This window comes from Carassius carassius, chromosome 10, assembly GCF_963082965.1.
Source record: "Carassius carassius chromosome 10, fCarCar2.1, whole genome shotgun sequence".
Taxonomy (NCBI): domain Eukaryota; kingdom Metazoa; phylum Chordata; class Actinopteri; order Cypriniformes; family Cyprinidae; genus Carassius; species Carassius carassius.
The window spans coordinates 8,952,770-8,969,940 of record NC_081764.1 but is presented as its reverse complement, the minus strand read 5'-3'; the positions used below and the strand labels follow the sequence as shown (position 1 = coordinate 8,969,940).

The 17,171-nt window shown below is 38.1% G+C and overlaps 1 protein-coding gene and 1 long non-coding RNA gene across 11 annotated transcripts in view; one reads left to right on the top strand and one right to left on the bottom strand.

Annotated features, from left to right (window-relative positions):
- Positions 1-42: 42 nt before the first annotated feature.
- Positions 43-9,374, bottom strand: LOC132151699 (uncharacterized). The gene is made up of 3 exons (XR_009436437.1): positions 9,242-9,374; positions 6,599-6,671; positions 43-254 (listed from the first exon to the last, which is right to left on the bottom strand). It is a non-coding gene; the product is annotated as an uncharacterized LOC132151699 (long non-coding RNA).
- A 28-nt stretch (positions 9,375-9,402) lies between these two features.
- Positions 9,403-17,171, top strand: part of LOC132151693 (calcium-dependent secretion activator 1-like) — an 83,241-nt gene continuing 75,472 nt past the window's right edge. For 4 of the 10 annotated variants that reach the window (XM_059559993.1, XM_059559992.1, XM_059559991.1 and 1 more), the window contains exon 1: positions 9,405-9,984. In XM_059559993.1, coding sequence (XP_059415976.1) covers positions 9,646-9,984 — 339 coding nt within the window. In that variant the 5' untranslated portion in view covers positions 9,405-9,645. Of the gene's footprint in view, positions 9,985-17,171 lie in introns of all 10 variants that reach the window. The other 6 variants (XM_059559996.1, XM_059559995.1, XM_059559994.1 and 3 more) reach the window with 2 other exon arrangements.

Here is a 17,171-nt window from a genome sequence, read left to right as displayed (position 1 = left end):
TTTACATAATAAACATAACAGCATCCTACTCATCCCTGTATGTTTATCTAAATGACCTGTCTTCAAATAGGCTACTTGTGTATATCCTGGCTTATGTCTCTCAGAATAAGGAAAGAGTTGGTGTTTGCAGGTGAATGGCAGGTCTGAAACTCTGACAGCAGTGAGTTTTTCACTCCGCCTGAAGTGCTGCTGCTCTTCACTGCATATTTAATGACTCTTTTTCTGTTTTTTCTTCTCTCCTGTTCCTGTCTAGCCTAGGAACAAGATGGAGAATAAAGAAAAGACTGGTTACATACACGTTAAATACTGTAGCTAGAAAACAGAATGCATGTTTAAGCTCTAAGTTCTCTTTAAGTAAACTGATCTAAGCAGTGTTTTTAAACCTTTTGTCTTAGGTACAGCCCTTTTCAACACCATAGCATTATTATCAATATGAAATTTCTATTTTTACAATGACTCATTTATCTAAAAATATTGGGTGAAAAACAGACTCACAAAGTAATTTCCTTTAAATGGACGAAGCAAAAAAAAAAAAAAAAAAAAATGTTGTGCACACAATCACATTACGCCATTTGTCCAATGATCAACACTTGTAACCGTAGCGACAGTTCGTCAACATCAGCATTTGAATGCATTTGTATTGAGTTTGAAGAAATCAAATGTTCAAGTTGAAAACAGAGGTGGAATCTAATATCTTCTGATGATGCACAGTTTATATATATATATATATATATATATATATATATATATATATATATATATATATATATATATATACCTGTATATAAAAAATGCCACGCAGCTTGTCGTCAGACTGTGTTCCTTGTCTGTTTTATCCCCCCCACGTGCTCCATGTTTATCTTTCCATGCCCTTATTTCGGTTTCCAGTTCCTATCTTCAGTTCAATCAGTTACAGGTGTTCCCCATTTAGTTCATTTGGTTCCAGGTGTGTCCAATCAGTATCTGTGTATTTCAAGTGTTCTTAGAAATTGCCTGTGTCTCCTTGCTCCTCGATCCCCTTGTAACTTGACACTTGTCCACTGCTGTTCTTTTCACAAAGAAAGGGTTCTATATAAAAAAAATAAATAAATAAATATATATATATATATATATATATATATATATTTAAATCTGTTAATTATTCTTATAAGTAGGCTATCTCTGGTTGAGAATTACGTTATTTTAGTGATCTAATCGTGATTCTTGTTGTTCTACTTTTTTTTTCTGTAATGGAGATCGAGAGAGGTGAGTGCTGAAATGGGACTCGCCACAGAATAAGAGAATTTAACAGTGCAGACGTAGCTTTTGGTGTCACTTATCTGCCTGGTGTTGTACCAGATCAAGGACCAGTGCATTAAAGTGCTCTATATTTAAACATAATCGTCCCCTTAAACCCGGCTCTATTCTAGAAAGGTGTACAGAGAGGTAAAAGGCAGATGCCTGGGAAGATGCATGTAAAGAGGGTCTTATCATTTTATTGTAGTCTTTGATGAACCATATTCTGAAAGACGACTGAAGAATAAATGAGTGGTTACTGTGAGTTGTTCCAATTACAGTAGATCTAATTCTGATAAATAAGCCTGAGGACTTGGTATAGGGCTGATTGTTATAGATCTAAACGTCTGCACAGATGTGCTGTACATGTGGTCATGGAAACGGAATATTTGGTGCATTCATCATACTTGTCCATACAGTATAAGTGTCCTGTCCATGAACATAGAAAGAAAAGAGTGACTGTGGGGGAAAAAGACAGAGAGACTCAAAGGGTTTTAACATTATAAGAATATAAATGTTCACTCAACTAAAATTTTTATACTTACCTTTTGCTTTGACTCTTCTTTCAACTTAAAAACTTCAGTTGACATAATTAAATAGTTGACCCAACTACATTTTGTAACACAGTTAGTAGTTCAGGAAGAAGGAACCAGGAACCAGTGAACATTTAAATAAAACTTAAATAATAAAATAAATACAAAACAGCGTGACAGCCCCTAGTGGGCGACTGTCGTACACAAAACAGAGCCAAAGCCAAAATCCAGGCCTTGTCTCCTCTCTCGTCCAACACTGTTGACCCTCCTCCTTTTATCCTTCCGGAGCTCCTCCGTGGGACTCAAGACTGGTGAGTGGTGCAGGTGTCGCGTATTCTCATTGGCTCTACTGGCCTCGCTCCGTTCCCACGGCTCTCGGCCCCGTCTTTCTTATCACACTTTTGTTTTGGAGTCAGATTAAAAGGACTGTATTAGGTGAGGTCTGATATCTAGCCTTCCTCAAGGGGCATCAGTCAAAATCTGAGGTCTGATCAGCTTCGTCCAAAGTGTTTAATTTCTCTTAGCACAGGCGTTTCAACCAAGATTCACACAACACAGCTGTACACGGACATTACCAGAAATCGATTAGTTATTTGAGTGTGTGTGTGTGTGTGTGTGTGTGGATAGAAAGGGAATTAGAGGTAGATTAATTTACGTTTTTGAATAATATTATTCCAAAGACATTCACATAAATTACTTACATAATTACTGATTAATTTGCAGATTAAATATTATAAAGGAACCAAACTATATAAACAACAATTACATTTTATAACAACACTACCACTACCACTGGTTAGAAATGGCAAACTCTTTAAGTGCATACTGACAGGTCAAAGGAAGCATAGGCGCATAGATCCTTTCTAACAACTTATTTTAAAGGGGTCATATGATGCGAATTCAAGTTTTCCTTTCTCTTTGAAGAGTTACAAGCTGTTCATAAATAGATAAGATCCCATTGCAAAGACTAAAGTCTCAAACCCAAAGAGATATTCTTAATAAAAGTTAAAACTTGTCCACGTCCTCCTAAAAAGCCTAGTTTAAACACACCCCCACATGTCTAAATCACAATGTGGGAAGATCTGAATAACGTCGCCCAAATATTTACACAAAGAAAGAAAATGTAACTTTGATTCTTGCTGTTGCCGCCGACGCCATGTTGTGGAGACGCTATTTTGTTGTGAAAGCAAAAATACTTTGTTTGGTTTTCCAAAAGAGGACACAACTAGAAATCCGTGTTAAGTTTTATTAACAACACTGTTCCAGAACAGTTCAACACAAATATTTAGATGTGTGCAATGCATTTATGGAGGACTGTTTCCTGATCCTGGGAGAGAAGACTACAGTGCCAGCTGTTCTGACTCACAGTCTGTAAGTAGGTTTACATATGTAAAGGATTAGCCGCTGATGATTCCAACATGAGTTTTGAGCAGTGTAGAGTAGTGCTTGTTGTTTGTCGTTTCTCTGATCACAAATGCAGACATGGTATTATGTTTACACTGGATGCAGTAAATGCCTTGTTTGTAATGGGTTTTATTGTTTTTGTCTTGTCCCTCGGGTTTTCTGACGGGGACAAACATCACAGTATGACAAGGGGCGTAACATTTCTGCCACACGCTTGAGGCAATCATCCAATTACAAAGCACTGGATATATGGCCAATCAGAGCACACCTAGCTTTTTAGACCAATGAGCTTTGTAAAAAACGATGCGTTTCAGAAGGCAGGGCATAAAGGAGTAATGTACTCTATTTGGAAAATAATGTTTTTTTTTTTACCTTAAACCACATAAACACATTTCATTACACCAAATACACAAAACACTGTTCTTTAAAGCATCATCATATGACCCCTTTAAGTAACCTTAAGTTGAAATAGGTTAACACACATTTTCAATAATCTGGACTTTTAATCTGCAAAATTTAGTTCAATTAGGTTAACTTACATTTTCAAGTTATCTTTGCTAAAATGTAGGTTAATTTACTGTATGTAGCATATTTTCTTAACTTACCAAGTTGCAATAGCACATTTTTATATAAAAGACTTTATTGTCCCTTGCTTATTAGAAAATATTGAGGGCAAAATCATCAGACATGTTGAAATCATAGATTCCAGAAATCTGTCGAAATGACATTTCAGTTAGAGAGCTTTTTAACCATGTCTGTAATGTGTCGACAGCCTTGCCATTGACCCACTGACATTCACACATCCAGGCATTTTCTCATGACTCTGCCTTAACAGACACACATACATTGTTTAATAATGTCACACGGTCAAGAAAGACTGATCTTTTTTAGATGTTCTTTACTCAGTGACATTATGAGCTAAAGAAACCATGAAATGGCTTGACGAGTGTAGTTTTCTTTTCTGTACTAAGGCATTTCCTATTCAAACTGTAAGATATATATATATATATATATAATATATATATATATATATAAAATAGTTCAATGTTCATGATCTGCTATATGTAATAAAGAGTGATATATGGGGAAGGAACATTTTTATTTTACAGAGCATTTTAGTGGACAAATATTTGTAAACTCCAAATCTAAAATGGTCCCTTCAGTATTTTTCAGTTTTCATGATTTTCATCAGAATATGTAAATGATATTGTAACGATATCAACCTTCATATTCATCCGGAAGAAGGAGGCGGGAACCGGCGGACAATCAAAAACATTTTAATAACCAAATAAACACAAAACAGCGCACCAGCCCCTCACGGACGACTGGTGCGCATAAAATAAAAACCAAAACACAACTAAAAGCCCAGGCCTGGTCCTCTCTCGTCCTTCACTGTCGTCGCTCCAGTTTTATATCCTTCCATCTCCTCCATGGGCCTCGAGACCGGTGGGACGAACAGGTGTAGTTCATCTCCAATCACTCCCCCGGCCTCGCTCCCATGTCCCTCGGCCCCGCCCCACTCGTCACATACCCCCATCGCCCCTCGCAGGCCGGGGGGTACTCCCGAGACTGCGCTCTACTCCCCCCCCCCTCCCTCCCTCCGGGGGGGCCGCTCCCGGGGACCTGCGGGAACCTGGGGGTAGGACAGGCGAGGCGAGAGAAAAGGAGATGGAAGGAGGAGCGACAGAGACGAGAGAGGGGAGAGAGGAAAAAAAAAAAAAAAAAATTCCGGTTCCCAGACGCACCGCTGCTCGGCCCTCCACCAGCTGGGTGATCTCCTCCGCGGTGCCTGGCGGTGGCACTGGACGGCCCTCGGCGGACGGCACGACACTCCTCCGCCGCCCGGTGGACGGCGACGGCTCCTCCGGTTTTGGGCAGCCGGCAGGAGTCCCCCGTTCCCTGCTCCTCCCCGTTCCGGCGGAGGCAGCAGGCTCCGGCCACCTGGCGAACGGCGCCGACTCCTCCGCTCCCTCACGGACGGCAGCCGTCTCTCCACATCGTGGGCGGCCGGTAGCGAGCTCGCCCGTCCCCGGCAACTCGCTCCAGTCCACCGCCCCGAGCGTCCATGGCGGCACACTCCTCGCCAGCTCGATGGCACCGCGGATTCACCACAGCGGCGAGGGATCTTCAGCAGCGCGTCCCTCCTTCTCCCGGGTTTCGGCACCACTGTAACGATATCAACCTTCATATTCATCCGGAAGAAGGAGGCGGGAACCGGCGGACAATCAAAAACATTTTAATAACCAAATAAACACAAAACAGCGCACCAGCCCCTCACGGACGACTGGTGCGCATAAAATAAAAACCAAAACACAACTAAAAGCCCAGGCCTGGTCCTCTCTCGTCCTTCACTGTCGTCGCTCCAGTTTTATATCCTTCCATCTCCTCCATGGGCCTCGAGACCGGTGGGACGAACAGGTGTAGTTCATCTCCAATCACTCCCCCGGCCTCGCTCCCATGTCCCTCGGCCCCGCCCCACTCGTCACAGATATTTGCTCAGTTGATTGATTACCAGAGCACCTCTTCCCACACTCCATTCTTCTCTGTGTTGTTTCATTTCAGATCAGTCTAATTGCTTTACAAGGAAATAATGTTTGTAAGGAAATGTTTGTATAGAATGAACGTGTCTACCATGTCTGAATCTTGTACACATTGAGTAGTTATTAGGAACAACTTTTCTTTTTATTTTATTATTTGTATTGCTATTTTTATTAATATGTAATTTTACAAGAAGGCTTATTTTCACACTTTATTAATTCCCTCCCTCTATCTCTCTCTGTATATATATATATATATATATATATATATATATATATATATATATGTGTGTGTGTGTGTGTGTGTGTGTGTGTGTGTGTAATCTAAAGGGTAATGTGTCTACTTGGTTTGATTTGGTTTGACACTTCTGAGTGTTCAGCATTAGTTTATGTACAGAGAGTAAGAGAGAGAAAAGATGACTGGTAAAAATCCTGAAATACAGCAATTATGGAACTGTCATGGCTAAGGTGTTAAAGTCAAAGTAGACTGAGGGGGAAAGGAACTGAGCGAGGATGTGAAATGGTAGGGTCAAGGCCAGCTCAAATCATTCTATTAATAAACCATTTTGTCTTTTTCTGCAGGAGATGATATGGAGAGAATAAAATGAACTACTTTTGTGAATTAATCACTGACATATTGTCAGATTTTGTTATAATATGAAAACATGTAACATCCACAAAAACACCAAAAGCACCCTCACTGACTTTATATTATTTATAGACTTACTGTACATAGACAGGGTGTGGTCTTCAAAATGTTTAATGCATTAGACAATATATTCGGAGAAGCATGAGCTAACTTTAGGAATAATATAAATGCTGTGAAAACAAATGAATACAAAACATTACCAGAAATGGATTCTTCCTAATAGCCAAAAACACTGCAAACCAATGATAGCTTTACGACACAAGTTCCTCCAACCTACAGAGAGATGGCAAAACATACATTGAAGGTGAAGTAAAGCACAGCAGAGAGAAACTCAATTATTGATGGTTAAAATGCAGAGAGAGTTCTGCTGCAGATGGAACGCTGAACATCTGTGCTACAGTACATGAAAGTAGACCTCCAAAGAGAATCATTTATGGCCTGTAGAATCTGATGATCCAGTTTCTTGACTGAACCAGACATAATGCAATCATTTGATTTGAGATCAGTAAAAAAAAAAAACATAAACAAGTGGGTTGTTGTGTGTACTGCATATTTGCTTATGTTGCAGCAGGCCAAATTTTTCATTTTCATATTGGTTAGGTTCATCGACACATTCGAAGAGTGTAATTATTCTGAAATAAACCAAACACTTATCTATATTTACCAAATGTGTGAACATGCAGATGTGTTTTTGGAGAGCACCGCTTTCACTGAACATCTGATGTGATAGTCTGAACCGTTGGGACTTTATATTAATAGTCTTAACTGCAAATTCACCGGCAAGCCACACAGAACAAAGTGTGTGACACAGGTATTTCTGTTATGGCAATTTTTGTGAAGGATTTTTTTTTTCTATCCTTTTTCTTAGAATGAGGAGTCCAGAAGTCTTTGTATAATGTCAAATACTGCCTATCTGTTGCTTTAATTTGATTTCATAGTGAGTGAATAATCAAAATGTAGTCAGCATGATTGGAGTAAATTTCCTCATCCATCAGGAAAACTCCACTGAGCTGTTCAATATATGACTACACATAGCCAGGGACTAAGTCTTGCCACTGGGCTGCATTTGATGATGACAATTATTATACATTAAGAATATAATAAATTTTTTATAAATTCTAAATCATATTTTCACTAAATAATCAGAATGATGTTTTAGTGTATCTGTTAGCAATCCATTGACAGCAAAACATATAGATGAATACGCATTGAGAGAGGATTCCATCATAATCAATATTGTATAGTTTCAGAAACAGCATTTTTATTATTGTAACTTGTTCATGCTTGAAATCTTTTTTATTGTGTCATTATTATAGAGTGCTGCAGTTGTGACGTCAAAACCCGGAAGACACTGATTATTACATTATAATTATGAAAATTATTATTTCTTTTATTAAATTTAACAGTCTAATAATCCAGTCCAGAAGTCTCTGTAGAATTAGAATGCAATGTTCATGTTAAATACTGTCTATCTTCACTATGGCTTTACTTTTGATTTCATAGTGGTTGAATACTCCTGATAAATTATTAAAATGCAGTCAACATAATTGGAGTACATTTCCCCTATCCATCAGGAAAATTCACATAAGCCTTTGGATATATGGCTATATGACTGTACATAGTCAAATATTAATTCTTGCCACAGGACTGTGTATGATGATAAAATTTGTCACAGTCATGAGACAGCAAGAATGTAAGCCAATAATGTTAAATATTCAGTCCTGTCAAAAGCGAACTAAAATATGTTTGTTTTTGTAGGCAACAGATCCTAAATCTTTTACCTTGAATGTTATTTAACATGTCATCATTGAGAAAGAGAAGGCCTCACAAAAGGGTGGGGCTTATCATAAATCAGACTATCCTTTTATCAGCTGACACCGTAATTTATCTGATTGTCTTTCTTTGTGTATGCTCTTTATTCATTTTTTCCTTTGTGGCTACACAATTAGAAACACCGTATGTTGTGATTTTGCTGATCTGTGACTTGCTGCTCCTTCAGAAGTGACCCCAAAATTACCTTAAGACATGTTAGTTTAAGTAGGAAAAAAAATACAAACAAAACCCCCTACCACCAATGTACCCTTGAGTCAAACACTTAACCCCAGGTTGCTCCAGAGGGACTGTTGCCATAGCAAGGGAAGTCGCATTGGATAGAAAAGTGTCTGCTAAATGGCAAAGCTTGTAAGAACTGTTTGTCTCTCTAAGGTGTAAAAATTTAAAAGATTTCTTCATATTTAGCAAACAGTGCACAGACTACTGGAGAATGTCATGTCTACTTAAAAAAAAAAAAAAAAAAAGGTGTATTCAGGTTGACATTCAGTCACATCAATTCATCATATATTTTGACTAAAACAAAGCAAATTAATAATAATAAAATAATAAAATAGTCATCACAAGAAGTACACATTAAGTTACTTTTTAATAGCGCTAAAACTAAAATAATGCATAACCTATTTCTGCACTGCAAAAAATATTGTTCAGTGCAAATACAATAGATGATTAGAGTATGTTACTAGAAAATAATATTTCAGTCTTCAAAATTTCAATAAATTCAGTGTTACTGCTGGATTCTTAGTATTTGTGAAATTTACTAGCAAATTCTGAGTAAAAATTGTTTCTACACCATTTTATTGTCATTATAAAATCGTAAGAAAATGACATAACAGCGTATATTTTTGTATATATTATATGTTTTATGGTGTTCTAAAGATAGACTACTAATTACAAATTGTTATAACTTCACAAAATATAGTTAAAACACCTAATATGAAATATGCAATAGGGTGATGTAATATGCCAGAGGTCAAATGAAATAACACATTCTCGGTGTCTACTACCTTCACCATTTTTATGACCGAAATGACCCGCTCTCTCATCCAGCACCGCGGACAGCGCCTGCGTCTCACGCGAGACTCAGCAGGATGTGGCCATCATTCGCTCATTTCATTGCGCGCGCCCCTCCCATCCCCTTTCCTCCCGAGTCCCTCTCTCAATGACTGGCGAACGGAGGCAAAGCACGGAACACGTTTGCAGCAGCAGCAGCATCTTTGCTCTGGCCGTGTGAAGAGATTGCAGTGTCTGCTTCCGCACCCGAAGTTTTTCAGGATATTAAAAATTCACCAACAGTCGATTAGCCCTCTGAATGCCGAACGCTACGTCAACAAACTGACACGCTTCCACGCCGTAAACATCCCATCCTGCGTTTAATTCGCTTGTACGGTTAGGCGAGCGCTGTCCGAGAGCAAAAATGTTGGATCCATCCTCCAGTGAAGAGGAATCGGACGGGATAGTGGAAGAGGAAAGCCGAGAGGTTATGGCTCCTCAATCCGGATCCTCTCGCATCTCCCCCAGCAGGACCAGCGAGAGCTCTGATAGGCTCCAACCCGCCAGCCGAGTTTCCAGCGCGCGACCATCCAGCCCGAGCCCATCGGCCGCCAGCGAGCAGGAAAAGGAGGACGTGGAGAAACTGCAGAGGGAAGAAGAGGAACGAAAGAAGAAGCTGCAACTCTATGTCTTTGTAATGCGATGCATCGCCTATCCTTTCAACGCCAAGCAGCCTACCGACATGGCAAGGCGACAGCTGAAGGTAAGAGCACGAGGTGTCCGGGTCTCACCTTGAGAAAAACGTTATGCATCATTATGCCCCTTTTATTTCACGCCATTATCAGCAAACATTGTACTGAAACCCCATGCAAATGCCATGTGATATTACTCTTAATGTGAGGGAACCTTTATAGAAATCACCATATCCTGCATGGGACACCTAAAAAATCACAGCCTTCATTTTCAGGCTGTTCAACCTCGAGAGGTGGTGTCGCGAGACCCCAAACCCGAAGGGATTCGTGCACGTTCGGTCAAAATCGGCCGCACGAGACGAGCTCTAATTATAGATATTCTTCAAGAGGCTGATGGACCAAAATAAAGCGGTGTCATTGCCGTAGTACGGTCATGTGACTCATTCACATTGGAAGTCAGCGGTTGCGTGCAGTCTTGCGGCCATAGGATATTCAGTTCCATTTGCGCCATCACTCGCGCCACTCATTCATCTTCCAAGGTGACTTTTGGTGACAGATGCGAACGCGGGATCCACTGTTCAGAAGGTCGAAAAAGAACAACGAACGTATTTGTCATGTGGACTGATTGTGTAAAGACTTCCTCGTATTTTATGATAGTAAAATAATACGATTAAGTAAAAACGACTTCATCGTAGTTTTACACGCGTTCTTTTATTATGCCGTTTTTTTACTCAAAAGCCCGCTGATAAACAAGTCTAAATGAAACGCAACAAATCTAACATGTGTTTAGAAATTATCAGTTTTATTTGCAATTGACCTAAGATTGGAAGAAACAAAATAAACCAGTGGTAGCCACCCTATCATAAAAATGTTTCTTTGTTAAGGGGTATCTTTTAGAGGTCCCATTCAGTTTCCCTCAGTTATTGATCCAAGCTTATCCCTGACTATAACAACATGCTCTGAAACCACAGTTAACAGCTTGAGTTACTGCTATTGTAAGTAACAAAAGGAAAAACATCTGTTCTTTTGTCCATTCTTATTCAGACATTCAATATATGCTATTGCACACTTTTAAATAAATTAGAAAAAGCTAAATATTTTTTACATTTTTACCTGACTAGTGTTATATTCACAGTATGTGAAATAAGAAAAAAAAGTCTAGTATGTAATTTGTAAATGTAATTTGGGCATATAGCATGTGTTATGTATGTGTAAAATAAAAATAAATAAAAAAACATCTGACATTGTCAACATAGCAGGATATAGCCCAAGATTTGGTTATGCAATATGGCTTTGTCAGATTAGCACACAATAGACCTCATTGAAAAACCGCATGCATTTGTCCCACAGTATTGTTATTCAATGCTATAGGCAGCCTCACATGAGGTCTAAGAGGCAATTATAGATATAAAAGCTTTGATAAATAACATTGCATTGGAATACCTGCTGTTTGTCATTGAAAAAAAATCAAAGCTCTGTTCTTCACAGTGCGTGCCAGTTCAGTTAAGTGAGTCTGAGATGGTGGTATTTGGGTCATTACAAAAAATCGCAAAGTTGAGTCACTGTTGGGGTCCTTTAGGTTCAATAGAGTCATTGCAGTCAATCACTTTAGTGACTCAGAATAATCCATGTGAATCATAGACATGAAGGACATCTATCAAGAACAGGGTCGAAGGAAGGTTTAAAATAATTTTTTTGTTGACTAAATTTAAGATGGAACTAACACCATTGGGAGGTATAGTGTATGGTAAAGACTGTCATCAGAGGCTTTATTAAAAAGCTTCTCCATAGATTCATGCATCATGTCGTGCTTTAGTTGATTTTTAGATACACTTTTCCTAATAAAATTCATACAGTAAGTTAGGCAAAATGGAATTCGATGATTGCTATATGACAGCATGACATTTACCTGTTTAGTCACTAAATATAAATCTGAAGATAAAACATTGTATATACTGTAGGTATAAAGATAATGCATGTAAAATGAAAAACGACCCACATATTTACACATTAATGCTCATTTTATACATCATAACATACTGAATCTGCAAACAGTGAGTTCAAACCATCAAAGATTCTTAAATGGAGATGGAGATGGAGAGTGTCAAAAAAGGAGATGAAAAAGATAATTTAATGAAAAAAATGAAAAATTTAGATGCTCACATATGAATTTGGGGATTAAGTTATCATCACTAAAAATCATTAAATTATTTTTTATATCTTTGAGCTGCCCTACTTTATTTGCAGACAGCTTGACTAGTAGTTTAATGGGTACTTATTCAGCTAATGTGATATCAGAGGAGCTCAGGGGATTGAAGGTAATGGCTGTAGCATATGTCTCGTTAAGAAATCAGTTTTTCTATCATGAGGAAAATCAAATCTCCTTCGTGGATTATTTCTTATGTGTATGGAGTAGCTTCATTTTTCTGACTGTGCTATATGACTGTAAAAGCAGGGACATAGTATATGTTCTTTATTAGGTTCATATCCAAATGTTAAATATAATGTTACCTAAAACATAATGCTAGGTCATGCTGGTGATTCCTTGCAACAAGGAAAATTGTCATTCTGTTCTCTAAAGTCATTCTAAATGGAGTTTAACTAAAGCCATATAAAATGACATTATACTCTGCTGTAATAATATAAAGCATCAGGGCCGTGCAGAGACCTTTGTAGGGGCAGGTGCTCAAAGTATAAAAGGGGCACATGGAACAATAAGGCTTTAAATAGCACAGTTCAAAATAGCAATACAGCAATATATTGTGATGCATTCCTTGCTGATTCACGTATCGATATGGATGATTATGTATTGATACGGCAGCAAATGCTGTGATGCAGTTTTGAAAAAGAAACCGATTAGAAGAGACAATTTTAAGTTTAAAAGTGAAAAAAAAATAATTCTTTCCACCTAATAACTCTGGGATTAGAAACTGAAATGTCTTAAATTGTCCCAACCTGATGGCTTTTTCTTCTCTGTTCTACATAATAATTAAGAACAGCTGTTATAGTAAAAATTATAGAAAACGCTCGTGCCTCTACTTATTTTCCTCTTTCTCACCAGCCTCTGTCTCCTGGCTTGCCGTTACCTGCTCTCTTTCTGTCACTTGTGCCTCTACATTTCCCTCTTTTTCTCCCTCTATCTCCATCTCCTCATCTGATCTTATACTTTCCACTCTCTTTCCATGTAGGAACAAGGCACAATTCACTATTTCAGCATTAATCTATTATTTTACCCATCACTACTACTCTTGCACCTAATCAATATGTCCACCTTAAATATTGATACAAAACATTAAACAACTGATACACTGGAATATAGTGATTAATATTATTATTACTGTTGTAGTTCTTGTTGTCTAAAATTGAACGCCATTGCAATGTTAACAAATGACAGGCTACATGTGTTATTCATCTCCTTGACACTGCACTTTGATGGCAGGTCAGGTATATTATTCATTTTATATTGACATTGATATTTGTAAATTTATTTCCAGAGAGATATTGAGTTTACAGGCTAAAGTGGTCATGCTGTCGTAAAAATATTTTTGTGTCACATTTAAAATATAATTATATTTTAATTCATTTCTGAATTGTTGTTATTTTCATAATGATAATTCAGAGAATGAGAAAATCTGAATAAGCCAAATAACATAAAAAGACCAGACCCCTCGATCAGGGGCGTCATGCATTCATGATTTTTGAGGGGGCACATGGGGGGGGGGGATATAAGTCATGCTACGAAAGCACTGTATAACTGATATAGGCTCATGTTTTATTTATTTTTCCTTTTTATTCAAAACAATTCCAAACATGCTTAATATATCAGGAAATATCTTGATTCTCAAATGTGTAAGTAAACGCATTTTGCACCTTTATAGATTGTTATTTGATCAGTATATGGAAAAGTAGTGTAATCTATTAACTACACATAATACCCCGACTTTATACTTAAGTGCCATATCATGCCATAAAATATTTTCAATATGACTGAATTTGCATTTAATGTAAATTTTAATAACAATATTGTAAGTTACTCATTTTAACACTTTCATTTTACATAGAGTAAAGAAAATTTACATTATCAAAGAACATTTTCATTCAGTCTAGCCAGAGTTCAGGAACTCTCAACTCTAAATGTTATTTATCAAACTCCCATTAAAATCACTGAAGCACTTTTGTTGTTTCTGATGAGAGAATTCGGTAAATAATTCAGTCAGCGAGCAAGTTAACAAAACACAGCGTTTCAGTGATGACTCTTCTGCTCGGCTCCGATTGGCCATTGCATTCATAAGCGCAACAGAATCGTTTCTGATTGGTCATGAATCGTTAAATGAACGTGTCTGTCTCTGGCTCAGTGCCAGCCAGCGAACACAGATTTGAATTTAGCATTGAATATTTGAAGCTGCATTTAAAATCCACTTGGCTCAGAAATCTTTGAATGGGCATGACACCTCTGCCCTCGATGCCTGTGAAACGTTTCTCCCTCAAACAGCATGCTAGCGTTACTTCTACACTACAGGCTACACACCGCAATATAAACAACATATCTGCATGTTCTCACATCACGTCGTTGTTGTAAAATAATAATAAGTAAATAAATATCAAAATCACTTCGCTGAGAATGAAACACCACTTACCAGCTTCCGCGGTGTTGAAAATATCCTCTGGCAATTAAAAAATGCGCGTGCGGCGTGACGAATCTTCCCGGTCGGATGAGGTCGTCGTCGTCAGGTGAAAGGTCATCATGTGGGTCATCTTATTGATGGCTAAATTATTATTCAGAAATTTTACTAATATTTAGATTGGGCATGGGCAGGCATTCACAAAAGGGTATGTTATGACAAAAAAAAAAAATTAGAGGAAATTTTGCTTTGACAAAAGGGCACTTTGGGCACCAAGGGGCAAAGGGGCAGGTGCTCAAGCACCCCCCCCCCCCCCCCTGCACGTGCCTGTAAAGCATTCTGTCTCACCAGAGTTTCACATTTATTTCCTTCACTTATAAATCACAGCCATACATTGGGTATATTATTATTACATTTGCTGCCAATTTTACACCCTTTTCTACTCCTGGGTATCACTGATGGTACCTGCTGGCTATCATAACAAAACGTATTCAATTTTTGTTTATTCACAAAATACCTTATTAAGCGTCCAAGAATGCAGTGTTTACAGTAGAAAGCAATCAAAACTAGAATTAGATTTAAAATCTTTGGTCTCCTTAAAGGCTACCTTCCTATGTTTGGAGTTTTTCCATCCAAGTTTATTGAATCTAAAGGACTTAATTATTGTGGCTCACATCTTCAGCAAACTGCTCACTACTCAGCCTTCCAATGCATAGCCAGTTCAATGTAAAATTCAATAATGTTGAATAAAGACTCATTGCTTCTATATGAGTCACATTTCATTTTCTTTCCTAGTTTCAGTCAAGGTAGTCACTTGTACTGTGTGTACTGCCTAAGACTAATTTGTATGCTGTCAGCCACATCTCCTGTACTCACCCTGTATCTGCTCTCATGAGCCTCTGGTCTGGGCCTGCAGCCTTTGCTTGAACCCCAGACGATACAGGCACATGATAAAGATCTCTCACCAGTTTTGTTCACGGGCCTTGGGGGAGGATAGAATTTCAATTATCTGTATCCTTCCCGTGTTTGATTTTCATCACTGATAGATGGTAGATGTCCCCCTTTTTCAGCAGATAAGGTGGTTTTGTAACAAGGGCACATCAGAGGCCCTTACACACTCCAGCTAAAAACTGAAGTGTTAAGATTAGCATTAGATCAGTACATACTTCCCTGTGTGTACATCGTGCTGAGAGATCACTCCTCCTACCGGTGCTGATGACAGCTTTCAAAGGCTAATTGTCTTTTACTTAGCTGGCTAAGCAAATCTTTGTAAATTCAGCAGAATTTATCTACAGATGAGGTCTCCTTTCCTACCGTTTTCTTTTTATGTTTATTTTGATTTTTTTTATATTTTTGATCTTTCATTCAGTGGTATTCTGTCGTAGTTTTGCTCAAAACTGTTTCCATTGGTTGAGCAAAAATAGACTAAATAACTGCCTATATATATATATACATATATATATATAATGCCTACATGTCATAATGGATAGTCATCGCATCTATTTGCTCGCACACGAGCAGCTCTGTTTCATCTCGTTCTGTCTTTGCGCTTGCCAAATTCCACGTGTCAATAGCAAATCCGTCATGGCACGAGCGCAACTGGCTCTTAAAGGGAATGGAAGATGAGACTCTGATTGGTTTATTGCACATTACGCCCAAAAAACCCATTTAGACAATGCGCCCGGGCGTGCCAACCGTTTTTCCGTCGTTAAAATAGCAAAAGTGGATTTGGACACGCCCTGAGTGCACCTGCGCCATGCGCTTTACACTTTGCATTTAGATTGTTATAATAGGGCCTTTAATGTTTCAGAATTTGCTGAAATGTGTTTATTGAACTGGTATGTTAATGCAATTAAATACATAAATGTGTACATTTAAGATCTTGGCAGAGCTGTTTTGTTAGATATTACCATTCCTAATTGGAGTCAGGATCAAGCTTATACTGAGATAAAGAAATACACATCACTTATTGAAGTTGCACATCTGCATTATTTTCTGCTGTTGTGTGCATTTGTGTGTGATATCACACATTTACAGGCTTAGCTTGACTATTGTTTGGGTTTCACAGTCACACCTTGTAAAGGCTGTTGACCTTGTGAAAAATGGTACAAAGGGACTGTAGTGTTATACTATCACTCAAAGCTAGGCCTTTTATGTACAAGCCTTTAGTGATGCCTGTTTGAAATCTGAAACCTATGATGTTTACATACAGTAAATGTGTGGATTGTATCACACACAAAGGGTTATGAATGAATTGGATGGAAATATACTGAAATGCTGGTCTCAAATGAAATGCATCACCTAGATACTTTTATTAATGTAATGTCTGGTGTTCACACATTAAAATGAGGGTCTGTTTATAGCATCTACTGAGAAGAATTAATGCCTGTCCCACATAAAAGGCTTTAGAAACCAATTAAATTTCTGCATTGTTGTAGGGCTTGCAAAAGAAGATACAGATTTTTGTTTTTTAATTTATTACAAGAGGCAAGAACAGGAAAGATGTGTGAATAAAGAATTAATTCAATCAAACCCTGTTTTTTTTTCAGAGTATTTAGCACAATCAAACTCAAAGAGATGGACCCAACAGGACTCCTCTATGGTCTAAGAGCCCCACTGGGTTGGCCTGCTGGCCA